Raw genomic sequence first — 27,756 nt, forward strand, 5'->3', positions numbered from 1 at the left:
ACCTGCCTGTCCCACAGGTGCAGATCACAGACTGTGTGAGGCAGAGCACAAACTTGGAAGTCTCAGCTCCCAGGAATAACTCTACACAAGCCCAAGTGTGACAGCAACAGACCAAGAGCCTCACGCCCCAATCCAGCTATTCCCATGGAAAGTGGAGGCTCAACCTCAGCCAGAGAATCTAAGCCAATCAACACTTGCTGAGAGGCGACTTAAAACATCCTTTAAAAGCCCTAATATTAATGATGTCCCTCAGAAATTGCCTGCCAAGCTGGGGGAGGAGGCAGGTGCTCCCTGGACAGCCATGGACACACGTGGGTTGGCCACAGGAGAAGCCAGAGAGGTCTGGGCAGGCCCACGGAGCCAGGACACTTCTGTCCGGGTTGGCCTGGCCCTAAGAGGCAGAGTAGAAAAGGGTTCTTGAAAAAACACTGTGGGGTTCTAGGATTGGGATGTTAAGGGCAGGGTGCTGCTGCTGCTGCAGGCTGTCCTTCCTCTGCCTCCGGTGTTCAGAGCACCCCAGGTAACACTCACAGCACACTGGCTTTTGGACTCTTTCTTGGATTTCTCCCTCCTTCTGAAGCCACAGCTTTAAGCTCCAGCTTCAAAGAGCAACTGAGTGTGCTGGAAACCATGGAATCACTGAAGATGGAAAAGCTCTCCCAGACCATTGGGTCCCAGCTGTGCCCCATCCTCACCTTGTCCCCAGCCCAGAGCACTCAGTGCCACCTCCAGCCCTTCCTGGGATGCCTCCAGGGATGCCTCCAGGGCACTCCAAACCTCCCTGGGCAGTTCCAATCCCTGAGCACCCTTTCCATGGGGAAATTCCTGCTGCTGCCCACCCTGAGCCTCCCCTGGCCCAGCCTGAGGCTGTTCCCTCTCCTCCTGTCCCTGTTCCCTGGGAGCAGAGCCCAACACCCCCGGCTATCCCCTCCTGTCAGGGTTGTGCAGAGCCACAAGGTCGCCCCTGAGCCTCCTTTTCTCCAGGCTGAGCCCTTTCCCAGCTCCTTAAGCCTCTCCTGGGGCTCCAGCCCCTTCCCCAGCTCTGTTCCCTTCCCTGGACATACTCCAGTGCCTCAGTGTCCTCACTGCAGTGAGGGGCGAGAACAGGACACAGCCCTCAGGGGCCTCAGCAGGGCCAGCACAGGGAAAAAGATCCAGAAACACAAACCAAGCTGTGAAAGATCTGCCTCCATCCTCCAGCCCTGAAGCTGGCAGTGAACTGAGAGGAAAAAGCAGGAGTTTCCTGGACTAGAGAAAATAAACCAGGAGTCTGTACTATATTCTTAAATATGGTTTAATACTCTTCTCCATTTCTGTACATCACAACACCAAGATATCACTGCTTGGGATCTCTCTGCAGAGGCTATATAGTATGCGAAGGCTAGGATCTCCCACCCCCACTGAGTGTGTTTGCATGTGTAAGTGTAATACATATCAGTATATATTGATATACACATCAATATATAATGCAATATATATCACTGAAGAGAACACATTGATTAAAGAAATACAAAAATTTGGCATCATTTCCAAACTTAAATAGTAAAAATAAAAACTACAAAAAGGAGCTGCATACCCTAATGTATCATGTGAAACAACAAGCAGTATATTCAAAAATGTAAATTTACATCCAATTTTTGTGGTCTTGTCATGTCACACTAGACCCATTTACAATGGCAAAATCCAGAACATACTGCTCTGAGGGCTAGGGCTGTGCTCAGCCCTGAGCAGACCCAGCCCCACCTCCCGGGAGAGATCCCAGCTTGGATGTGAAGATGGCAGCAAAGCCGCCGGCCATGCTAGGGACCAGGGGGATAAATGGTATTGCTCACAAGGACAGGAATTTTGGACCTCAAACAACAGCATGGCAGAAATCTGAAGAGAAGCTCCCTCTGTTCAAGTGAACCAGGACAAGAGGCAAAGGTTTGCAGCTGGAACAGGAGCTGCCCCTGAGGGAAGCACCGGGAGCAACGCTGGGAGAGCCCCCAGGGAGGGAGCAGGACCTGAGCTGTGCCACTGCTCGCCTGGGACAGGACCTGCTCTGGAGCCACTGCTCCCTTGACCTGCACAGCCCCTGACCCTCAGAGTCACCAACAGGCTGGACACACCCCAAGGATAAGTTCCCTGATATATGGATGCTCCGTGGAAGAGGCAGGACACACAAAGCCTGAGCAATCTGAGGTCATCCAGAGGTGATCCTTTACCCCTGAAGGGCACATCCCCACAGGACAGACTCCACTGGAAGCTGGGTGTTCCCAGGGCTGTGCCAGTGCTCCACGGATCAGAACCAAATATTCCACACTCCCAGCAGTAATTCAGCCTTCACTGACTCCATATTCCTGTCAAACACCCACTTCAATTAAAGACCTGTGGGCTCAAATTCACATAATCAAGGAAAACTTACGCAGTCCTAAAGCAAAAAGAAAAACTTACTGAGGAACAAAAAGCCAAGTGTACCTTACTTCACTGAAATCTCATGTTTATTTTTGTCAAGACTGAAAAAAAAAATTCCTGAAGGCTGCACTGCTCAAATCCAAATTAAGCCCAAGACTCCAGCAGCATTTTCATTGCAATCCATGAAGTGCATTTCCTAGTTTGTAAGAGCAGTGTTTCTGCAAATAGATTAAAGCACGTTTGGCTGGTGACCCTCCCCAAACCATCAGAATTTGCAAGCCATATGTAATGAACCAGCACTCAGGTCAGTGCCTCCTCAAGCTTTTGAGGAGAATTATGGCTCCAACCTTGTTCCATTTCTTCTGCAGGCTAAGCTGAGAATGCCATGTAAATGGGTCACGGCGCTGCCAAATGCAGCAATTGATTTCTCCAATCAAAGTATAAAGAAACAAAGCAGTAGGATCTTACTTCTATTAATTTTGGAAGGAAGAGGTTTACAGCAGTTAATGTATCATGAAGGTTAAAAAAATCATTTCCATAAAATACAAGAGCAACCAATTTCACCATTGAGTAAAAGTAAAAACTGGGATTCTTTTTAAATTAGTCCAAAGTGGCATATAGGAACTTAGTAGTTTGCTGCTGTACTGACACTATGACAAATCAAAGTGTAGGGTTTTGCTTTCTTAAATCCAAATGCTTGTGGATCAAGTTCTGGAAATGTTCCAATTCTAAGGCAGGGATCTGTTGTGTTTTCCACCATGAGTTTGCTCCTTGGGTTGGATGCTGGAGGGGCGAGGCACGTGTTGCCGGACCCAGCTCGACTACCTAGTAGTCATCAAGGTCAAAAAATTCATCGTCTCCTCCTTGGTATTCCATGCCCTGGAAGTCCACCCGGTACCGCAAGATACCTGCCAAAGAAACAGCCTTTAGCTTCCCCAGCATTCCCACAGGCACAGCCTCCCCAGCCTGCTTCCAGAGCTTCCCAGTGATGTCCAGCTGAGCCTGGCAACAGACAGGCAGCTGTTCTGAGAAATGCCACAGAGCATTTACTGCCCAAAAGAAGCAGCACCCACCTGCCCCATTCACAAGGCTGAGCCTGTTCCAGGGCTGCATCTCCATGAAACATCAGTGGCACATCACTAGTCCCATTGTCACTGCTCAGACTGAGGCCTGGCAGTACAATCCAGAGGGCAGCTGCCACTGCGGCTCCTTTTACAATGCAGTAAAAGAAGATTTAGTGGCTGTTTTCCTCTTTCCACCCCAAACACCAACCCAGGGTTCTGGAAATCCTGTATCCCCGGAATCATTTACTGAAGTGAAGGAGATTTTCAAGGGTATTTCCTTTCAAGCCTACAGGGCACGAGAGCAAAGAGATTCCCACCACGCAAAGAGGCTGGATCTTGCAGGAAATTAGAGACTCCTAGAATTACAAACCCTGAAACTTGGAAACCTGCTGACCTTTATGGAGGCAAACAATCCATGGTTCACTCCTCCCAACTAGTGTTCTCTGGGCCCAAGACATTCCTCTTTACAATGCACTCCTCCCCGGTTCACATCCATCAAAGCTGAGCACAACCAGTGGCACAAGCTTTGCCCTGGAATCCCTGTCCAGGCAGGACATGGAGCATGGCACTGGTGTGGCTCCACCTCCTCAGGATGTGTCAGACTGGCACAGGAACCACCTGCACCTCCGCCAGGCGTGGCTGATGCTCGGTGAGCTCCAGAGCAGGACTGGCTTTCAGAGGCCTCACTGCTCCAGAGGATGGACTAAAAATACTTTTCTTTTGAAAAGAAGCAGAAGATCAGGGAGCGAAGTACAGGGAGGCTCTGAGAGATGAGCAACAGCTCCAAGTGCTGCAGGAACAGGGCTGGTGGTTGTGAGAGACCCCTGGGCAGGGCACAGGCTGCCACCAAACCCCTGTGCAGACAGAGCCAAGCAGCTTGGGGCCCTCCTGAGCTCCAGCAGCTGCACAGGGGGACAGCCTATCCCTGAGCCCTCCAGAGGACACAGGGATTTAGGAACACAGCTAGAAAGTGACAGGACCCAACACGGACCATCATCCTGCTGGACAGGGAATGAATCCACCCTGGTGAACACAACTGTTTCTTGAACTGGTTTCATGACTAACAGGAGTAAGATTAATCTTGTGTTGGCATCAGATTATCAAACCAATTGCTAAACAAGAGAAACTAATTTTCCTCTTGCAGTTTACCTCCAATTCCTCCAAATCCTTTCACAAATTGGGATCCTTCTTGTGATTTGTCTGTAACAATTTCCAATGTTGCTCCAAATTTCTTGTAGTTGTTTGCAAACCACTCCAGGAGGGGCATACTTTCTATGAGTTCATGTTCCTGCCCAGTCTGTGGAGACATTGGAAGGAAGAAATAAATAATAAAAACCTGTTACAGTCACTGTGAGTTCAGCACTGAGAAAATCCCCTGCAAAACTGGCTCCAGGGCTTTGTCAGCCCTAGCAGGGGACAGCAGCCCCCATGCTCCATAGGGACATCCCTGGCACAACTGCACTAGGCAAGGGAAGGTGAAACCAACAACTCCTGGTGCTACAAAATCCATCACTGACAGTGTTTTGGGCCTGTAATATGAAATTTAGTGCAGAAGCAGGAGAAAAACTGCCTTTATTCTTCTGCTCCTGTGTAACCTCATGCTACATTCTCAGTTTCACTGTTCATTCAGAATTGCTCTGCCCCCCTGCACAGATTCCAACCCCTCTCATCCACCAGGCCCTATCCTCAGGCAGGAACACTGATCCATTCAAGCACAGCCAAAAGGCACCGTTTTTTAAGCAGCAAGTGCAGTGATTATTGTGAAATAAGAACACCTCACTGCAGGTAACACTGCAAACCCTCCATGGACACCAGGGTTTGCCAGTCCTTCCTCCAGGAGGGAAAACAGCTGGAAATGGCCTCCCTGTACAACCCAAGTGGGACAGATCCCTACCCTTTTGGCAAGGGACACCTTTTTTTCCCAGTTTATTCTGCAAGGTAATACCCCTGGTCCACGAGGGCTGTTTGATCTGCACAGGCAGGAAACTCAGGCAGCAAATGACAGTTCCACATGTCAAGTACATCCCAAAGCAGACACTCCCTTGGCACCTGATCCAGGTCATAATTCCTGACCTCTGTTGCTCTGATCTTTTTCAGCCTTCTGATGAAGCCATTTTTGTAGTGGAGCCTCTCAGAGATTTTCATGTAAACAAAGTAATGTTTACATTCCTCTCTGGAGGAGGGACAATTGATGGACTTCTAGTTTGACCAGTGTAGTTGAAGAGGTGTGAACCTTATTGTTCAATCCATAGTCATCAAAATCTATATAAATCGAGGTAGGAAAATAAACTTTCCTGTTTACCCTGACAACTGACTGTCCGCATGTCCTTCATTTCATGTCCTATAGCAACAAACCTCACAGTGGTTCTGCACAACCAAATATGCCCCACAAGCAGGACACAATGGTATGGGGCCCTGCCTGCATGGTGTCTACCAAACCCTTGTAGGTGATGATTTGGTGGTGGTCAAAGATCCCACTGCCCATTTACACAACCTTGGCATTGGCAGCAGGGAATATTGGAGAAAAGCAGGTGTAGAACCCAGGGGTTGCACAGGGTTCCTGCCCTGAAGTGTCACTGAGTGTCAGAAGATCACTGTGCTCAGGTGCTTGGGACAACCTGAAGCCCAGGTGTCCAGAGCTCTGCACCAACACACTGAGAATGAACCCAGAAGCCCCAAAGCTGAAATACCTCCTTGTCTGTGAAGTGGGATTTATCCTTCTCTTGCTCTGGTGTCAAATACAGGATCTTCTCCTCTGAGAAGGGAGAAAAAAATCGATAATATTAGTTTGGGTAAGGCTACAAGACGCACTTTAAAGACAGCAGGAGACTGAGCACAGTCAGCAACTACAAGATAGGGGTTCTGGACATGGGCCACTGCCTTCCTTCCTCTCTGAAGCTCTGTGAGCAACCCCACAGGGCACAGCAGCAGAGACCAGCTGCACAGCCAACACAGAGAGGGAGAGGTCCTGCTGCAGGCCCAGTTTGTCTGCAGGCACAGGAATTGTATTTCTGGCCACAAGGTCACCTCAGTCCCCTCTCTGGTATCACACTCACAAAGCTGGAAGGAAGCTCCAGGCTGGCCCTGTCACCAAGGCCCCCCCCGGCATGGCAATTCCCTCTGGGCACTGGAACCTTGCTTGTTCCAGCTTTTCCCCCAGAGAGGCTGGGAAGCTGCAGAAAAGTGACCTGCAAAGTAACACAGACCTGCACAACACCCCTGTGATCAGATGTCATGAGGGAGCTCCTCCACCAAACCCATCCCAGTGAGGCTCCTCAGGTGTTATACCGTGAGAGCTTCCAGTGTCCCAGAGCACCACATACCCTCCGTGCCTTGGCAGTGCAGGACGTATCTCATGATATCCAGGTTTTCATAGACTATCAGGATCTCTACTGCTCCCATTTCCAAAGCTTTTAGTGTATCTTCCACACCAAAGCAGTACTTCCCCGTGTCCTGGCTGATCTCATCGAAGTATCGTCCTGCAGGGCACACAGAGCCTGCCATCAGCACTCAGCACAGCACACACACTTCAAACTGTGTGAAGCAAATGCCACCAGAAGGCCTGGAACTAAGGGGATCTCTGATGGAAGGATAGAGAGGGTCCAAGAAGTCTGGTGGGGAAAAGGAAACCAACAAAATCCTCCCCCCATACCAGCACTTGAGGTATCCAGGTGGCAAAAAGAATCACTGCAAGTCCCAGTCTCAGCCAGCACGGCAGGGCTGGAGCAGCACAAGGGCACTGCCAGGAGGGCGAGAGCAGGAGCAGCACACTCAGTGCCACACACCTGGCTCAGGAGGAGGCTGCAGTGCATCACCTACCTATTAGCTTTTTCTCTTGGATGAATTTCACATTGGAGAGGACCTCAGTTGACAACTCAATTGCTTGATTGAAGCCATTTTCTCCTCCATATGAAATATCAACTAGTTTGAGCACTTTGGATTGCAACCGCTGAACGAGAGAAGGAGGAGACACAAAAACATAAATCCACTGCAGAGTAGGGCTGTCAGACTCTTCACCCTGTCACGGGAGTCACTGCACTCATTACTGCACTTCACCTGAGGCAGAGGGACCTCTGAATGCACAGTACTGAACCACAATTTTCAGGCAACAGGGACAGATTAGGTTTACTGGAATTTAATTCCAATAAAGCTTCTGCTTTAGATTTGGGAACACAAAAAATGCAAACACCAATTCCAAACCAGGGAGGACAGATTTCTTATTTGCCCTGTTTTAAGAACAGGAGTTCTCAGCTCCTTGTGGGAGGTATTAGGAATGGGAGACTTCTTTGGATATATTGCATTTTTAGTTTTGATCAAATCTCTTCAGACACCAGAGTTACGTTCCTCTGGAGGAGCATCTTGTATCAGAGCTACTGCTACAACCACCAGGTCACCACTGACACTTAAGACGTGGGTTTGCTCAGAAAAGGCCACTCACCTGATCAAACATGTCAGATTGACTCAGTTCAGTTTTGAAGTCAGCCGAGCCAGCTAGGACCAGCCCGGCCACGTTGACCTTGTCCCCGGAGATGAAGAGCTGCACGGCCGTCTCGGCCACCTTGCGCACGTAGTTGTGTCTCTTCTCCATGCGCAGGCGGGCAAAGCGCAGGGCAGACTGACCTCCTCTGCCTGCAGGGAGGGATAGGGCAACCATGAGGGACCCCCTGCATCCCTGCAGTATCCTCAGGACACAGCTGGCCCAGAATAATCAAAGCCAAGGGCAGCTGCAGCCTCCTGAATTCAGTTTGCCATAAGCTGAGGCAGGGGCTCCCATGGAATACTCAGAGAGTAAAGAGGGTTCATCCCCACCATGAGATTTTTCTCCACAGAGGAAAAATGTTTCTTTTCTTTCTAGTAAGACTCACAACACTGTAAAAATCGAACATCTGAGCACATTCTTTCTCCCTGTACCTTCAGGAGAAGCAAGCTCCTCTGTATGCTGCCTCAAACGCCACCGATGGAGCAGAGTTCAGCAGTCTCTGTTGCACAGCCTCACTGGGGGCAGTGTTTTTATTTCCTTTTGTCCCATCCCACTCTACAAAGGACAGTAGGCCAGGAGTAACAAGCAGACAATTTGCTGAACTCATCAGTGGCTGGTTATAACACAGCACCACAGAGTGGAACTTGAATTTTCCTTGCTCCACGAGGCCCTGTGCTTCCTGCAGAGCACAGCCCACTGCTCCTCACTGTGGTGTGCACTCAACACCAGCAGATCAAATCTTAATGCCGCCACTGAGTGGGATTACTACTTGTGCTACTAATACTTAGTTATAAATGTCCCAAAACCAAGTAAAGGGTCAAATGCAGCAAGAAATATAAAGTGCCACTTCTAAGATCAACTGCATATTACTGTGATTCATTAATTCTGACAGAAGGCTCAGACTGGAGGCTTTGCTGTCAGATTTCAAGGGAGCACAGGCTTGAGCAGAGCTAAACCCCCACAGGCCAAGTTCCCCATTTCCACGCTCACATGCCAGCCCATGACAGGCTGCTGCACGCAGACAAGTGTGTTACCGTGCTTCTTTGGAAGATCCACAGTGAATTTGTGCAGCACTTCTCGTGTGTTTCCTTGCAGAGTTCCAAAGAGTGCCCCGCTCCCATCTATTACAATAAAGCCAAACTTGCTGTCGTCAGAGAGCAGCGCCGTGAGGGCCTGGAACAGAGAGTGAGGCTGTGAGGGAGGGCCTGGCTCACATGGGCACCAGGGACAGCACAGCCCCAGCAGCCCCAGCTCACAGCTGGTCATGACTGTCTTTTCATTAACAAAGTGGAGGAAAAGCAGCACATTCAGGAGCTGTAACCATTCCAGAGCACTACAGAATTCCAGGACTTTTTGGGTTGGAAGAGACCTTAAAGCCCATCCAGTGCCACCCCCTGCCATGGGCAGGGACACCTTCCACTGTCCCAGGTTGCTCCAAGCCCTGGCCAACCTGGCCTTGGACACTTCCTGGGATCCAGGGGCAGCCACAGCTTCTCTGGGCACCCTGTGCCAGGGCCTTCCCACCATCACAGGGAACAATTCCTTCCATACATAATCCCATACAACACTGCCAAGAGCACAAAGGAAACTCAAGTTTAATCTTAATCACAATTTCCCAGCTTTGCCAGTTCCCCACCTGAGGTCACAGGCAGATGTGACAGCAAAACCCTGGAGATGGGCTCTAGAGAGTGTGAAGTGAAATGGATCCCACCTCTCTGAGGCTGCCCCACCTCTCTGGCTGGCACAACTGGAGCAGTAATTCTCCTGGCATTCCACCCAGGAAAGCAGAACTTGCTCAGTTAATTGTCAGATCAGTTTTGTACTCCAAAGCACTGATACAGCCTCCCTACCACCACCACTGGTCTGCTGCACCTGCTGACTTCAAGTCCCACAGGCAGAATTACAAAATAAATCTACAGTGGCTGTGGCAAATTCAGCCTTACAGAGCACAAGGAACAGCAGCAATAATTGTCCTGTGCATAACTGGCTATGGAAAAGACAGCCAGAACATTTGCTGTAAAATGAAGCTATCCTTCAATTTTCCTGCCTTTAAAAAGGCAGCTGAATATTTCCCATAAGGTCGTTTAAGTTGCCCAAGCAAAGCACAGTGCAGTATCAAGGTTTTTGAGTTGATTTTGCCCAAGCACCCAAACTTTCTCAAGGCAATCTCTCAGCTGCTGTTCCCTCAGGGGCTGTCTGAGTGGGCAGATACATCCAGCACACACACACACAGCTCACTTACACAGGCCCAAAAAAGCAATAGCCAGCATCCTCTTTCTGGCTGGCAAAATCATATCAGTAGGATGGGGAACTTGTCAAAACTCCAGATTGCTTGAAGTCACCAGTTTAACACTGAAAGTGATGGTGCTGGGTTACTGCACGGGACCTTGAGCTGCCTGCAGGGCTGTCAGCCTGATTACTGGGCTGAACTGAAAGGATAAAACCCATCAGTCATCCTTTTCCAAAATCCAGACAGCCCAGGCTGCAGCTCTGAAGCTTAGAAGAAACAGAGGCTAAGGTTTAAAGGAATCTCCTGGCCAAAGTAAATATTCTGTATTAATTCCTCAGCAGTGGGATGAATGAGAGGAGGAAGTGGCATATTACACTGCAATCTATTTAACTGGGACAGAGCCAAGCAAAACGTGTGACTGGGATGAATGCTCCAGCCAAGGTATCAAAGTAAGTCATTGTAATCCTGCCCTTCAGACACATATCTGGGCTCAAACCCCCGGGAGAATTACTTCAGTTTCACACAGGCAATAAAATCTAGAAGAAATCTTATCAGATGTTCCTGCCAGGCAGCACATGACTATAGCTCTGATGTTCTTGATTTCCTCTTATTTTCATACAGTACCAATGATCAGTGATTCCCTGATCAGCTCTGTCAGCAACTGCACTGTTTGACCTGTCACGCACCAAGAAGGGACCATTGCCTTTGTTCTGTTCCTTCAGCCTGGACTGAGCTTCCTCTCTGCAGCTCAGCAGCTGTAGCCCAAAGGTTACAGCTCCTCCTGCTGCTCCTTCACACCCTGGCTTTCCCAGGAAAGCTATGGGTGCCCAGGCAGCTGCCCTGGCTGTCAGCTCAGCTGGGGGAACCACGGGAACAGCGAGAGAGGGGACAAAGCCAGAGCTCCCAGCCCCCAGCAGGCTGCTCCAGCCCCAGCTGACTCTGCAGCGCAGGCAATCTCCAGGGAAATAACCCCACACCCCACAACCAGGGGAGAGCACAGAGCCCATGCAGGGAGGGGCTGACAGTGACCCCATTACCAGGAGCAGCAATTCCCACAAATTCCCCTCAGGTCACTGCCACACTGGTGAGCAGTGCCACACACCAGCACCAGTGGATTTGCAGCTGCTCCTGGGAACAGCCTACTGGGAACTTCTGTATTGAATCAGTGCCTGAGAGAGCAGCTGCAGAGACCAAATTAATCCATTTCCTTACAGGGCAGGAGGAAACCCAGCACCCTCCTACTGCCCAACCTCCCTGGGCTTGGCATCCTGGCTCTCTACTGAATTCTCTTATTTGCCTCTAGCTTTCACTCATCTGTGGACTCATGGACCCAGTAGAACTCCAGACCTGTGCCTGTGCACAGGTTTTTATTCCTGGGAGGTCAAAGGCATGTTGGGATTTCATCCTCCCCTCTCTGTGGGGAAACAGAATAGTAGGGATGGACCTCATCTATGCAACAAGCACACCTTATCCTGCTGTACTCCTGCCCTCTGGAAGTCACTTATGGATCACATCTCCACAAACCCAAGCAAACAAGCAGAACTCCATCACTGGAGGGCTTGCCAAGGCCACGTCACACAGGTTTGACAACAGGCAATTAAGTCTCAGGCCTCACATTTATCATGAGGAACATCAAGGACATGAAGGGCACTGCAAACATTGAGACCTCTGCACCTGCCAGAGCCAAAACAGCCTCAGAAGCAATACACTGACTGCTGTAATCCACATTTCTTTCAATATGTCTCAAACCATTCATTTAACTTAATTAGATGTTGGATAAAAATAATCCCACTTCCCCCCAGACAGACTAGGCACATGCCAGTTTTCCATCAAGGCTCTCAGTTAACACATCTGATAGCAAGACTGGCAACACTGATATTATCTTGGCAGTATTTTAAAGCCTGACTTGGAATATCATCTGTGGGCTTCTGCGGGTAAGAAAAAACCACCCTTCCTCTAGGTATAGAGTGGAGCTCCTGTCTGTGGGTCACACAAATTCACACTGGGAGGAGCTGGGCAGCCCCTCAGCTCCTTCCAGCAGGCATTCCCCACCTCTGGCCAGTCCCAAGCCATCCAGTGGCCTCCCCAGGGCATGTTCCTGCTGCTCTCCAGGCTCAAGCACAGCAAGGCTGTGCCTGGACCTCAGCTCCTGCAATGGGAGAGTCCTTACCTCTGTGTGGAATTTGTTGTCACACAAGTACAACGATGTATTGATTGGTTTGAAAGGTTCAAAGTCAATGTTGACTTTCTTCTCTTTTCCTTCTTCTGTCACAATTGTTCCACAGTAAACAACCAGACCATTTGGAGGTACTACAAACGACACAATGCAGGTTTAGATCACTAAGGAATGTGGCAAGCTATACCCATCAAAAACTGACTGCCAGCCCTTGAGACTTGTAGCAGAGTTGAAATTCAAGTTCCCAAACTTTTCATTTTCCCCACCTCATTCCCTCCCAAGTCTCTACAATGGGAAACAAACTCATTTAGTGCACCTGTAGCAGACATGCACCTGCCTGTTAAACCCACAAGCTCATAGCACCCAGAGAAAGGCTGAGCAGCCCCTGAAGCTTTGCTGGTCCCCACACAGGGATTTGCAGAGTGACCATCCCAGGGAAGGCCATAGGCCAGTGCAAAGGCAGTTACAAGGAACTCTTCCAGGGCTCATGTGAGATGGCCTGGGTCTGCTCCACCCAAATTGATGGCAGCTGCTCAGTGCCATGCATAAGCCACACGGAAGTTTCTGCTTGACAGAAAATCACTACTTTAACGCAAATTAACTATTGCAGAATATTCAGCTCTCAAGTCTGGCCAAGTTTAGCAGAGGCAGCACTAAGAACAGAATCATGACCCCACTCTTTCAAGACAAGGACCACCTTACTATTCTAGTCCCAAAGTCCACCCCTGAAGTAGCCATCCAAGGGCAACATACCTGGAATATCAGTGCAAAACAGCAGCACAGGCCAACAGATTTGATTAGCAGAAAACTGCATAGTGCAGGAACTTAAGGCTGCTTCCAAGAAAGGGAAGTGTGCCAGCATCCATACAAGCTAGAAGTTACCTTTGTTATAGAGTTTCAGTCTTTGCTGTACAGATGTAATGGCTCCCAGTACTGAAAGGCGATTCACTCTTGACTTTATGTTGGAGGCAGTGCCAAACTCGTCCGCTAACATTTTTGCCACTCGTGAGATCTGGTCTTTGGGGGGAATGATCAACGAGATCATGCTGGTACCATTGCTGGGGAGGGAAAAAAGGAATGTAAGCAGGCAGCAAAGCAACAAGCACCCTCACACCATACTCCACGTACACAGTTCTCTCCTCCCTCCCCTAAGGATGCTTCTTCACTCTTATTGGGGTAACTCCCCTTCTGCTGGACAACAATGGGAGAGAAAACAAACAAAACAAAATAAGCTCTTCTTCAGCTCAGCTTCTACCAAGCAAGTCCTCCAGAAGCTGCTTGTTTACTCTGGGGTACTACTCTGTGAAGAATGAGCATATGCACAGACCAATGACTGTGAGCTGAAGGAATAGAAGCAGCTCCCAGCAGAGATTATTTAAAACAATGCAGCCACATACTTCAAGGACATCTTAGAGCCCATTCCATTTGTTCTCAGACAGCTGGAGCACCAAGCAGCCCAAGTGCTGTCTTAACACATTGTTTTCCTCAGATGAATACAAAAAACTGAACTGGAAGGACCCCTTTGTCACAGTAAGTTTTTTTTTTGCTTTCCTACTATCTTTTTTCTCCCCAGAGCAGCTCATCAGCTGCTTTAACTAAACTGTGCTAAGCACACACTGCACCAACCCCAGGCACAGAGTCAGGAGATAAGACTCCACAAATCACAGAACGGGCTTAAATTAAAGGAAAATAAGTTTGATATTCATTTTTCCTAGGGCTTTGGGGTGGGTCCTGCGGAAATCTTAATCCCTAAAGCTGCCTCGTGGTTCAAATCCACCCAAAGCCAAAAGGAAAACTGGGGAAGTTCCCATCTGCCTTCCAGCAGGTACCTTCCATTTGCCACCGAAGTATCCCAGATGTCTGAAGTGCTGCCTCTGCATTGTCTCAGATTTAACCCAAACCTCATGCTTCTCATTAGAGTAATGGCATAAAAATAAAATCCCTCATCATATCCTCCAGCTCTCTCAAGGGCAAACCAGCTAAGCTCTGTGAAAAAGCCTTTTCTCAGGATTCTGAGTCAGAGAGCCAACAAAGTGCTTTTCAGACATCAAACCCCAGGGTTTTGCTCTTTTACATTTCTTATGAGAGGAGGAGCTACTCCAGCCCCTGCTCGCTGCTGTTTCAGGCCGTCATGCACCAATGTCCTGCTGAAGTGTTTGGGCTACAGAGGCAGCAGGGAAGTATTTTAAAAAGCATCACTTCATTAGCCTCTTTACACAAGTTGTACAGCCCTCTCCCAAAGATTCTCAATCCAGGCCAACTTGAAATGGAGGCTGGTAGGTCAAATAAGTCCCTGACCTTAAAGACAACTAATTGGTTTTAATATCCAAGCTCCCCATACACACCAGTCAAAGTCACAAAGCCACACTGGCCTGTGCTATTCCCAGGAGCTCTGAGCCATGCTGGCAGCTCTCAGGCTTCCAGGTCACCTCAGCCAAGAATACTCCATATCACACTCAATTAAAGCAGTTATCTACCCCAGTGAATGGCACCAGCCCCAGGGGACAGATAATGGCTATCATTCCCAGCAGGCTCCTTTGAGCAAGAGGCTGATCAGAATGACAGTAACTCTTCCCTACTTTTCTGAAAGTGGCACTCCTGAGTTATGTCCTCCTCCAAAAGAAGAAAGTCTTAGGACTTTCCACAGATTAGAAAGCTCTGCTCTTCACAAACTTCCTGCATCCCCTAAGGGTATCCCAGTGTGGCAGGTGGGAGCGGGACTGTTATGCCCCTTGGGCACTCCATGGCTCTCCTGCTAGGAAGAGATTTCATACAACTGTTCCTGAATTGAAGACAGAGGGGAAGAATCCCCCCACATACAAACTCCTTACAAGAATTTGCAGAGCAGGAAAGTCCCCTCAAGCCTCCTTTTCTCCAAGCTGAGCCACCCTAGCTCCCTCAGCTGTTCCTCACAGGCCTGACTCTCCAGACGCTTCCCCAGCTTTGTGCACAGCAAGGGGGAAGACTGGGTGTGCACTCCCAAGAGCAATTCCTCCGTAAAAAGTAATTTGAAAAGCTCCCTTCAGTTTTGCAATGCAAGTCACCCCTCAGATGCCAGCCCCTGGCCTTGTGCTGTGTTCCACTGCCCCACAAACACTGGTGCCAGCACTGAGCACCCACTGGATCCTACTGGGGCCACTGAACTGGGAGTTATTTATCCCACACACAGCACCTCATCCATCAGGGCAGGGTCACAGCACTGCTCCTTAGGAACACCCCACCCCAGGTAACACCGTGGCCTTCACAAGCCCGGGTGATTTTATTACTGCAAATAAACAAATGAAAAGGGTCTCGGAGGATGCACTCCCCCTCATTTAAATCTCCAACTAGTTCAACACAGCACAGTACTGTGCCTGGGACAATCCTTCAGCAAATTCCAGTCTGGATCTGTATCCAAAAGCACCTTCCACTACCAACATCAAGTGCACTTCTTGGGTTTGGCATGCTTCACCACTATTTACACAGCCAGAGTTATTTCAGGTTCTAACCAATTCCTGCAGAATCCAGCGAAACATGTGGCATGCAGCTTGCCACAGAAGCAACCTTCCAGGCTGCTGGAAGCCTCGAGCACAAGGAGCCAGATAGCTTGTCACCATGTCCCCAGGCACCCCCAAGGAGTCACTAAACAACTGACCAACCAAAGGCTGAAGCAGATGGGGACCAGCACTCAGGGTGGCTGCAGAACTCCCTCATACGCTGCCAACACCTCATTATCCGACCATGGAAGAGCAGCTTTCCTCTTTCAAAGCAAGCTTGTACATGTATGTGACCCTAATGCAGCATGGCAGGGTCTAAAAACCCCTGTGTGGCATCTGCTGAACTCACCCCAAGGAGACTAAATGCAGCAAAGAGCTTCTAAGAAAGATGCTGTTCAGAAACACTGAGAAAAAAATAGGCTATTCTGCAGAGTAAGGTAATTTCTAAGTCTCCTCTGGGTCTTTGTAGCCTCAACAAGATAAAAGGTATTTCTGCAAATCTTGCCCTGTCCCCTCCAGAGCTGAGGGCTCCAGAGTACACTTACCTGGGAATGAGGTACATAATTTCCCCATAACCATGCTAAGGCCTACCAAAAGGGGGCACGGCTGCACCACACACCTGCTATGGGGCACAACCAAGTGATCTATTGAGATCAGAGGCACTGCTCACACTGGCAGCTCGGGGTCAAATGTGCCAGGAGCTGGCTCTGCCCTGCATCAACCACAGCCCTCCTGAAGGAAGCATGGACCCTATCCCAGACTATATCCTGATTTCACAGCAGTGCTGAGGTTTCCCCTGGTTCAGCACACCCAAGTTCCACCAGAGCATCTGGGAGCTGATGCTTTCAGACCAAGCTGAGCCAGGGGCTTGCAGGGCTCCAGCCAGCTGCTGTCCCTTTTCTGACCAAAGAGCTGCCAGTGACATCCAAGGCCAGGATGCTCCAGGATGTTTGCTCTGGAGGGAAGCAGCATCCTGGCCCACAAGACAGCACCATGGGTGCCACTGCTCAGGGGACTGGCACAGAGGAAATAATCAGGAGCACAAGGGGCACCAGCCCACACACTACAAAGAACCAAAGGGGCAGTTCAGTGCCAGCTCTAGAGAGGCAGAAGGCCTGCACTGCTGGTATTGCTCACAGTGCCAGCTGTGCCAGGAACAGGCAATTAGCTCAGATTTATCAACACCTGCCAGGAGCAGCATTAGGTATCTGTATGAGAGAGAATGAGGATCAAAGCTCCAACTTTGCCACACCACAGCAGATGAGCTCTAGCTTTCTCCCACAGTGTGCTAGAGAGCTGCTGAGGGAAGAGGGGAAGCAAAAATAAGCACATTTTGCTCTCTGGAGACAGCAAGTTCTTCAGAAAATCAAGGTTTGTGGACAGGACAGCCTTTCTATTATTAAAACTCCAACGTTACTACAGTTGGAATTTCAGACAACTGTGACACCAAACAGTTTCCCCAGACACAGAGAGACCTCAGAGCAACTGCTGACAAGTGATCAGAGCCACTGGCAGTGTGAGCAGCACTAAATCACCACTAACCCACTCCCAGGAAACTGCAGGGAAGAGCCGTGCCACTCCTCCTGTAAGCAGCTTCTGTGGCACCCAAGCAGCTCCTTTCCCTGCAAGGGAAGGAGGGATCACCCAAGAGCCCTCCTCATGCTGTGTGTGCAGGCTAGGAGAACTGCTGGGTCCCTTCCAGGAGCACGGATGGCCCGGAGGACGCCGGCACCTGCTGGGTCCCTGCACCCAGCCCACGCCATGCTCAGTACTAGAAGCGGGGCCCTCGGAAGTCCTCCAGCACCAGGGAGGCACCAGAGCAGGAGCCAAAAACACAGAGCACGCACTGCACCCATGTGGGATGGGCTGCACTCCGTGGCTGCTTTCCGTGACAGCTGCCAGAGGAGCCTCCTGCTCCGGGTGGCCACCTCCACCTGCAGGGCTTTGTCACCACGTTCCCACTCTCCTGCCATCAGAAGGAACCGCTGAGCACAGCTTTAAACCTTCAGCTTTTAGCTGGTATTAGACAGTGATGTAGTGGTTTTCCAAAAGGCTCCTACTACCTTATACAGCTGTGCCACTGAAATGGGTCCTGCATTGCCACACTCCACACCAGCAGCAGCTACTACAACTCCCTTCCACCTGGTAGACAACCACCAGCAATCTGAGGAGAAGCAGTCAGTCAACTTGTCTCCTGCAATCTGGGCTATGAGCTGGCATGGGAGAGCATTAATTTCACAGCCTGCTATATATAAATAGCAGAGACTAGCCTGCCCTGTGCTATCAGAGGAGACCTGACAAACAGCAGCTGAGCTGTAGCTGTTCCACAGTGAAACATTTCACACTAACAGCACACTGTGGAATGTGGGATACAGAGGCAAAGGAGGGCAGTCATTCCTTAGGACTCAAAATGGGCTTGTTTTTACAGGGCATCCTTCATGAGCATCCTGATTTCCCCAGGAACCAAGGGCAGCACCAGGCCAGTGTGTGACTGTCAGAGACTGGCAGGAGCAGAGAGTCAACAGCTCCCAGATAGACAATCTGATCCCAACCACATTCCATAGCCATGAAGCTTTCTATGAAACAACTGTTGCCACACACTGCTCCCAGCCACATTATCCTCCCCAGATAACCTCTGCTGCTCTCCATCCAGGACTGTGCATTACTGGGCAGGCACAACATATCCTAAGGAGCCCAAGATGCCTGGACAGCCAGGGCTACCCAAGCTATGTAATGGCTAAAGCAGTTCCATGCATAGCCAGCTGCAAGGCAGATGTCAGCAATAGCTCTGTAATCCAAGGCAGAACCCCAGAACCAGGCACATCTCAGAGGCGCCAAAAGCTGCTCCTGAACCAACATCCACAGTGCTGCAGGAACATGGTACTTCAGAGAGGGACTAAGTTCAGGGCACAGCCCACAAAATTATTGATGTGAGGAAAGAATACTTGAGGGTTTTGATGCTGTACCTGAGCAGGGATGTTGAATGGAGCGCCACAAAAAGGAAGCGTCCTCTGGTACAGGCAAGTACAAAATTGCTGGTTTGGTTTCCCTCACAACACCTAGGCCATTAGACACTCCCAACTCATCCCTGCCCTGTGTACAAGAGCACTGACCTTGCCAGAGGGAAGTTCTACACACGCTCTTGCAACTTATGAATTATGGCTGTGGAACAAACAGGTCACAGCTGTGCCCTTTAAAGACCTCATGTCTTTTAATAAGAAAAAGCCTTCATCAAACAGAAAGTGGCTCAAGTCCATTTGAGATGCCAAACTGAGAAAGACAACAGCAGATGCAAGAGCTGCACAACTTTTCCTGGAAAACCTGCTAGGAAAAAGCAAGAGTCCAGGATCCCTCAGTGCTTCAGAGCCCACATCATCTGGAAGCCAAAGACTGCACAGCCTGTGAGAACACCAGTTGCTCTGCAATAAACCCAGCCAACACGCCTCACCCTAACTGCTGCTTACAGGCACCAGGGTTTTGTGATGCCCCCACCAGAAGCACACCCCCTCCCTGCTCAGCCCATGGGCTCTGAGCACAGCTGCAGCAGGACACAAGCACTGCACAGACATCCAGCCAGAGCACACAACACTGGGGAGCTGAGTGGGACCCACCACAGCTCCTCTGAGGTTTAATGCGGAGCTGAGCCAAAAGCCAGAACTTTGTACAGCACAATTTCATCAGGAACCTCACAATCCCCCAGAGGCATCCTTCCTGCATTTCACCCCAGCATGCAGCAGAACTCTGGATCATCTCCTAAGCGGTGACATCAAGTTATTCCTCAAAGGCTTCCAAGTCATCCAAAGAAGGGTTTGAAGGTATGAAAGAGACCAATTCCCAAGCTAAAGTAAGGCAGAGTTCACCTCTCTGAATCCAGTGACACCTCAGAAGCAGAGGAAAAGGACAAGATGGGGCAGGGTGGGCATGAGGAGAGTATTTGCAGAGTCAGGAGACCAAGTAATTCATTCTTCGGGAATCCTTTTCATAAGCATGAATTGGAGAAATCGAGCCCCCCCCTCCCCTGAATTGAAGAAACACTCCAGACACTGAATTCCTCCATCAGTCTTTGAATGCCACCTCTCCCCTAGACAAAGGAAAACCACTTAACTGCACAGCATGAGACCATGCAGCTATTCAACCATGGCTCATACAATGCCAGGCTCTTCTTCTGCAGTCCTGCTCCAAAGCCCATGACAGGAATCTTGTACATCATTCTCCTCTAATGACTGGATAGAAAAAGCACTTAATGTAACCAGAACCAGCTTGAAGCAGACACTCAGACTGTCCTGGAAAGGTATCCTGCCCTCCTACCCTCGCCCACTGTCCTTCTCAGAGAGGAAAGGCCTCCAGATGCCAACCAAGCTCCGAGTGCCAGCCAGGGAGAGAAGCACCTAGCCAGAACCCACCCTGGAAAACACAAGTGAGCCCCATACCCTCAGTGCACCCGTAACTCCAGCAGCCAGGGAAAGCTTCCCACAGGGAGGCAGCAAATGGCTGCTCAGCAAAGGAGCAGAGGCGAGTCTGGCTGGGGCCGCCTGAGCAAGGGTCAGGCGAGGCAGTGCTTCCCTGTGAGCAGCCACCCGCCGTCTGCCAGGAGATGTCTCCTGGGCTCAGCCTCCCTCACTCCCAGGACACAAAGGAGGTGAGACAAGAATCAAGTCACGGACTTTTACTCCTCCACACAGCACAGTTTGGCAGCTCTCATGTGTCTGAGGGCTGCAGAGGTAGCAGGTGACAGCGAGCCCTTGGCCCCTGGGCCACCACACACCACCTGCCCAGAAGGACACACCAGCAGCTCCGTCCCCAAACTGCAGCCAGCTCTGATACTGATGCTCAGGCCACCACCAACACCCCCATTCCAAATCAGATGTGCAGCTCCAGGAGCAGATCCCAACTTCATCCCAAGCACTGAATCAGCACAAGTGCATCCTGCACACTCCACAGAGAAGGTGAATCAATGCCTCTCCGAAGTCCTTGGATCAAAAGCAACACACCACAAAACATAATTGCATAGGCATGTTTTGAATAGGCCTTATTGGCTGCATCTGACCTCATGCAGAAAGCCTGGATGCCCAATTACTGGGAAATGGGACAGCCATTTCTGTACTTCAGACATTTGTGACTCACTGGGAGGCTCAGTCTTGCCACAGCTCCCCTGCTCTCCCTCCTCCTTCTCCAATTATTAATGCTCCAAGTTTAAAAGACTTGTTGCATTATGCTAATGAGCCATTTGGGTACAAGATGTACACTGAGGGACTGAAATAAATCCAGATTTGCTTATTAAGATGCTAATGCCCCAGAGCTACATGGGAAAAGGTGGCTAACAGGGGGGAAAAGAAATCCAGTTCCACAGAGCCAAAAAAAAAGTCTGTCCTCTTTTGAGGTGTTCATTCCCATCTCCTACCACGTCATTCCTCAGGGGCTCATTCATTAGCTCGATGTGAATGATGATCTGTGCATGAATCACACTGCTCACTAATGATTCACACAGTTGTAAAAGAGGTACCAGGCTGCTGAACAACCAGACACTTGCTGGAGTTCTGATCTGGAGCCACTTTTCCAGCTCAGGTCCTCCTCAGCCACTTGTTAGTGAGCACTCTCCAAATAGCATTTCTTAATTGTTGCTGTAATTCAAAAAGAACACTTACAGCAGGCAGGTGAGAGCCTAGGAAATGTTTTACAACCATTAAACTGAGGCAACCAGCAGGATGTCAGCAATCCTCTGGACATTACCCCTGGCTCCAGCTGTCTTTCCACCTGGCCCAGCTTTCTCAGACCACTCACTCTCAGCACCACTGAAACAGGAGACACACTGCTCAGTTCTGACAGCTTCTACCCCAGCATTGTGGACACTGGCAGCCTGAAGAGGTCCAACAGAGCAGGGAAATGGTGTGGAAGCAGCTGCTGTACATCCCACATGGTTCCCTGCCACAGTGCCCTTAGCTCTCCCATCTGTGCTGGACTTTCTATCCCAGCCTCTCTGCAAATGTCTCCTCCCTCTCCCCACACCACCAGAAGCAAAAGGCAGTATTAACACTATAGCCTTTGCCTCTCACAGGAACATGACCTCCTTTAGGAACTCCCCCTGCCATAGGCAGGGTGAGAAAGCACAACTCAGAGGAAGCAATCTGCCCTGGGTTAGAACTCAAATCACAAACTCTGCCCTAAACACTCCACACTAATGGCAGATCACCAAGTCAAAGCAGGAAACTCACTGTCAGTAAAGCTCAATTCCTGCGGACTCTCCTCCTCCAGCCCCTGTCCCATTCACATCTCACATTTCCCACAGTGTGACAGTCCAGCTCAATTCCAGCTGGAGCAGGACTTTTCTGCAAGAGAGTTCCACTGCAGACACCAGCTCACAGAGATCCTTGAGGCTACCCCATGACAGGCACTAGCACAACAGCACTGCAACCCAAATACCACAGCACGAGTTGGAAATTACCACCTTGGCACGGCTCTGTCCTTCCCAGATGGACCAGCTCAACCAGGCCTGGGGCAAGGCCTCCATCCTACCCCCCCATCCTAAGGTGCAAGCTGCAGAAACAGTTCCTGTATCAACAGTTAACCTGAGGTGCAAGCTGCAGAAACAGTTCCTGTATCAACAGTTAACCTGACCCAGAGCTCAGATCCGAGGCACAGCCACAACAACAAACAGATCCTGATAAAGAAGGCAGGAAAATATCTGCTGGCAGGCTGGGAGCAGGGGAGGGAGCCTCTGGACTGACACATCTCTGGCAGTGCAGGCAGACACCAGCCAGTCCTGACAGATCTCACCAAATGCTCCTCCTGGTGACACTCGCTTGAACCAAGAGAGCTGCTCTGGTACCTGCCTGGGTGTGGTGGTGGTGTCATGCTGAAGCAAGAGCACGCCCTAAATCTGCTGTGCTGTGTCTTGTATGGAGCAGAATCCACGTTGAACGTAACTTGGCTATAATGTCCCACAGTTATCCCAGCACAATTCCACTTTCAGCACCACCAGCAGAACAATCCACCCAGAGGAGAGTGCTGCAGGAGCTCTGCCTAATTCAGGAGGGAAATACAGCTCTCTGAAGCAGCACCAGAGAACCCCAGCACCACAGTTTCCCAGGGCTCAGTTCAAAAGAAGCTGGGAACAAGGCAAAGCTGGACAGGACATACCTGTCACTGACCCCAGTCATCTCCTGACTGTCCCCCAGCAGTGGAGCTACCATTGCTCTATCCACAGTGGTGTTAACTCACAGCCAGGTGGGCTCTCAGGCCACTTCTGGAAAGGCCATCATCCTCACCGTGGAACAGGTCAAGACCATATTATCCCCCCAGAACCAGCAGGCTGTCCAAGCACATCTCAGCCCTGCCAAGCTGCCAGCTCCCAGAGCAGCACCATCCTAGCACATCCCAGAACAAGGTGTGAAGAAGCACAGCCTGTTCCTGTTCCACAGGGCTGGGAAACAGCAGCAGCTTGTGGCTAATTCCAAGGCTGGGCTTTTCCATCAAGACCAGCAAGACTCTAGACAAACTGCAAGAGAACTCATCTGCAAATGATGCTGGGCAAATCTTTTCTGTCTGAGCAACAGATGAGCTTGTCCACCCTTAAGCAGAACCATGTTTCATTTTCCAGGAATTCAAGCAGAACTATGTCTCTCTTTGCAGGAATCCTCAAATATTTTCAGGCTTCTGTCCTTCGTGGTGATTTTATTTCTCTTACTTTCTGTTTCTCCCATAGGGAGATGAAAGTCTCAACACGGCAGAATCCAAACCCAGGAAGGAACTGCAACACTTTGCTTTCTTCACTAGGCTCTGGAGACACCAAGACATCTCCTTCTCTTGCCATTTCTCCCTCCTCCAGCTCTGAAACACTTCTTCCAGTTACAACCAGAATATGTTACTTGTTCAGACTTCATTCCTGCATTTGCCCTGTATGACCCACCTTCCACAGCACATAATTTGGAAAAATGTTCTTCCACACACCAGCCTCAGATGTGTTTGCAGTCAGTGCCTTCAGAGACACCTTGATCTTCACCTCCTCTTTTCCTGTTTCAGTAAAATAACCGATGAGGGCTCCTGCTCCTAAGAGAGCAAGCTCAGGACAGGGGAGATGTCTCCAGAGAGCAGGCTCCTGAAGGTTTTCCCATTGTAAGGGAGCTCCATACTCTGCACTAGCTGCACTCTCACCCGGGGTCTGGAAGCCCATCTGGCCAGGGAGGTGTCAGTACCATTTCCAAGCAGAGATGTTTGCAGAAGAAAGCATTTCTAAGATGTAGAGAAGTTTCTAAACATGATTCCAGTGTGACATCTCAGGTTCTCTCCCAGAAAAGAGACTGCTCGTTGTTGCTGACACTTGATTTTGCCAAGCATTTACAGCTTAGATTAGCAGAAAGCCCTGCCCATAGCCCAGCTAACTATTCAGAACTGCAGAGACCAAAGGAACAAAGAGAGATTGTCAGTTTAGCACTGACATTGGAAAACTGCATGAAGCAACAGCAGAAAAGCCCGGAGAGAGAACATAAAGGAAAACACTGGCTAATGCTGCTTCTACTTGCTCTGCTGCAGCTTCACAGAGAAAGACACAGCTGCAACTTTTGGGGTGCCCAGTGTTTACCCAAATCTGTTCTACAAAACTGAACTGCAGACTGAAAGCAGAACAAATCCCTCAGTAGGGGAGAAGCAGAGATGTCTGTTGAAAGTCTGAGTGCTCCAAGCTCTCAGAGATGAATGACAAGGTTAAACTTCTGACAGGACCACAACTGGTTCAGCAGCAGCCTTCTACTCCCATCTTCTTCTGGCCACAAAGGTTAATTGCCTGCAGTGCCGGACTGGCCCCTCTGCTCTTCCTCACACCTCACACTGTGCAGAGCCCAGCTACCCTCCTCCACCTCACCAAATCACAAACACCAACTCAGCCACTCTGTACAGGATCACACAATTTGCAACTCAACTTTGGAGATGTGGAAGGAGATGACGTCTGGTTTAGGAAGCAAGTCATAAATAAAATCTCCTTCTAGTCCCTGTCAGCAGAGACAGGGGTTTGAGGTAGGGTCAGGGTTAGGATAAAAATTATTTTAGGGAAAAAAATATTTTTCATTGTTTTGAATTGACAGATTCTTTCTATAGAGATCAGTGAGAAAGCCAGTTTTCCTCAGCACAGCTGGGAAAATAACACAGGGCATTCCTGGTAGGATGTTACCTCCAGGCTTGAGAGGCAAACCTACTCCTGTTGGCCTCCAGCTGATCAGCTTCTGGGAAAGCTGAGGTTTTAATCTTTCCCCTGGGTGCTCTGACCAAGCACTGCCCTTTTCCTCCTCAATCCCATAAAAGCAATTCCTTGCTCTCCTGCTCACTTGACTTTTGTTAACACCCTGCAGACTCCACTGAGATTTTACCAGAAGAGCTGGATAAGAGCAGAGGTGCCCCAACAACAACATGCCAAGGCAATGTCTAACGCCAGTTTCCTCCATTTCCCGTCCCTTTGATCCCCTGCAGAACAGCCGGCACATGAAACTGGGACACTGCTGCTGGGTCACTAATGGAGCATATGAGTAAGGGAAGGTGGGGACGCCAGCAAGGCCCTGGCCCTCCACATCACCCTGCTGGAAGGCTCTGCCCCCTAACCCACCCCAGAACAGGTCTTCCTACTCCACAGGAAGAGGAAGTGACTCTTCCAAAGGCTGGAAAAGCCTGTTCCACTGCCTCACATCTCCTGTGCCAGGGAGCCTGAACCTGCTGGGGGCTGAGGTTGTTGCAACACACCTTTTCTCCTTACTGGACCCAAACCACGATAATTTTGGCTAGGACTCCCTGGAAGACACTGAACCAGCATCATCTTGTTCAGAGAAGACTTGCTGGCACCAGCACCACTTCCTCAGGAGCTGGTTTAGCAGCTGGCACAGATTAAATTAAGGGACAGCAGTATCTCCACACCCAGGAGAGGTGCTGGACTCAGGGGGCATGGCTAAACCCCCTACACGGATCCCACTGTGCCTGTGGCATCTCTGCTGCACAGCAGAGCTCCTCCAGGGACCACTGGAAGAGGGAAGACAGGGCAGACACCTGGGCTGTGGCCCCAGGAAGCTGATACCCACAAGAGACACCTGCCCTTTGGCCTCCCAGGAGCCCTCCAATACCTGCTGGAACCTTCTCTGCAACACTCATCTATCCCAAACAACGCAAGAGCTGACATTGAGCTGGGAACAGTTCAAACCAGGGAGAGACCAAACTCCAACTCTACATTTCCAAAACCCACTCAGAGTCCCTCAGTGCTCTTGCACAAAGCTCTGTCACATGTTCCAGCAAATGCCTGGACCTTCCCAAGCCCTTTCTGCTTCCTGGGACCCCTGTGAGCACACACCATGCACAGGCACAGCCCAGTGATCAGCTGGGGCAGTCAAAGTCCACTGTGCCATAGGAAGGGCAGCCCAGGCTCCCCACTCCCTTCTCCCACTCACCATCCCTCCACAGTTGCATCACAAATCAGAGTAAAATATATTCAGGGAGACCTGTGGCTTGGGTTCCCCTCCTGCCTGGGTTAGTGTTCAGCTGAATGACTCCACTCCACAGAATAAGCACCAGCACTAAGGACATGGCAAGACAGTAGCTCAGCCTATGCCAGCTGGTCCCAGGTTTTAGGGGGGCACAGAACCATGCCAGTGCTGCCCCAGCTACAGCAACACCTGTTCAGGTGAGCCTGTGAAATTTGAGCCGCAAGGGTGGCTAAGGAGTGACCCTTCATTTTTATTTTATCAGGTTGTCTGCGGAGACACATTTTCTTTGCCATTTTACCAGCCCCAGAACCTTGAGGTCTCACAATTCCACAGGCCCAGAAGGGTTCCCAACCAATGTAACCAGCTACTGCGAAGCTGCCTTCTCAAACAGGCACCTCTGGCATGGGGCAGGCTTGCAGGAACAGACATTCTGGAGGGGGCAGAAAAAAATAAAGTGCGAGGATTAAAGCGGGATAAGAGATTTTAAACTTCCCACTGTCCAAACTGTGGAAGAACTTGCTTTCAGGGAAATGGAGCTGAGCACCTTCGCTGGGAGGGGAACGGGTGAGAAAGATCAAATAACTATCAGTAAGGAAAACAGAGTAAGTGCTGCTTCAGCCCCTGCCTCCCCGCCCTTACCCCGCCGCCTTCCCCGCCCCAGCCGGTCCCGTGGGAGAAGCCCAAGGCTGCACGAGGGACAGAGGAGCGTCTCCTCCGCCTGGAATCCGCCTTTTCCCGGTGCCAGCTGGCACGGGGCGGCCGGACGAGCAGGGAGCGGGGCGGGCACGAGGGACACGCACCTGTGCCACCCCCGACGGGGCCAGGGGAACCGCCCCGCCCGAGGCCGAGAGCAGCTGCGGGGCCGCGCCGGGGCCAGCGGAGCCCCAGGAAGCCGCGGCCCTTTTCCCGTGCGGGAAGCGCGGTCACGCTTCCTCTCCGCGCTCCGCACGGCCCTACCCGCCCGACCCCGGCCCGCCCTCCCTGCCGACCCTCGGCCCCGAGCGGCCGCCGGGCCCCACGCGGCCGCACAAAAGGGCCCGGGCAGGGGCGGCCGGGCCAGGGCTGCGCCTCCCGTCCCCCCGCGCCGGGCGGGCCCAGACAGCGCCCGGCCGCGGCCCTGCTCCAGCCGGGACACCTGGCGCTCTGGGGCGGCGGCCCCGCGGACCCGGCGCTCACCCGCGGGCCGCCTCCAGGCTCTTGATGAGCTTCTTGATCTTCCAGATTTCCACGTTGCGGTCGGCAGCGCTGGGATCGTCCGCCATCTTCTCCCTCCTCCTCCTCCTCCTCCTCCTCCTCCCGCGGCGGCAGGCGCTGCGGCGGGCGCGGCGGCGCGGGGCGGGCGGGCGGCGCGGAGCGGGGCGCTGGGGCCGGGTGTGTCCCGGGCGGTGCCGGTGCCGGTCGGGCCCCGCCGCTCGGTGCCCGCTCCCCCCGGCGCGCGGCGCTGACGTCGCACGCGGTGCTCGCGCTCCCCCGCGCCGC

General features: G+C 50.9%; 1 protein-coding gene across 1 annotated transcript; it reads right to left on the minus strand.

Annotated features, from left to right (window-relative positions):
• Window positions 1–1,276: 1,276 nt before the first annotated feature.
• ETF1 (eukaryotic translation termination factor 1) lies at window positions 1,277–27,587 on the minus strand. The gene is made up of 10 exons (XM_083871689.1): window positions 27,454–27,587; window positions 13,227–13,402; window positions 12,339–12,478; window positions 8,973–9,111; window positions 7,897–8,087; window positions 7,278–7,407; window positions 6,782–6,937; window positions 6,149–6,213; window positions 4,608–4,755; window positions 1,277–3,302 (listed from the first exon to the last, which is right to left on the minus strand). Exons 1-10 carry the CDS (start codon window positions 27,537–27,539, stop codon window positions 3,220–3,222), a joined length of 1,314 nt encoding a protein of 437 aa, XP_083727815.1. The 5' UTR covers window positions 27,540–27,587; the 3' UTR covers window positions 1,277–3,219.
• Between the last annotated feature and the right edge of the window lie 169 nt (window positions 27,588–27,756).

Source organism: Zosterops lateralis (genome assembly GCF_965231275.1).
Source record: "Zosterops lateralis genome assembly, chromosome: 14".
Lineage (NCBI taxonomy): Eukaryota > Metazoa > Chordata > Aves > Passeriformes > Zosteropidae > Zosterops > Zosterops lateralis.

Bases quoted from the DNA above. Each gene is read 5' to 3' on its own strand.
- ETF1 (XM_083871689.1), bottom strand. From the start codon at position 27,539: ATGGCGGACGATCCCAGCGCTGCCGACCGCAACGTGGAAATCTGGAAG. The intron at 13,403-27,453 runs GTGAGCGCCGGG...TTCCCTCCCCAG, and splicing joins AGCCTGGAGGCGGCCCGCGG to CAATGGTACCAGCATGATCT. The intron at 3,303-4,607 runs GTAAACTGCAAG...TTTCTTTGGCAG, and splicing joins AGGATTTGGAGGAATTGGAG to GTATCTTGCGGTACCGGGTG.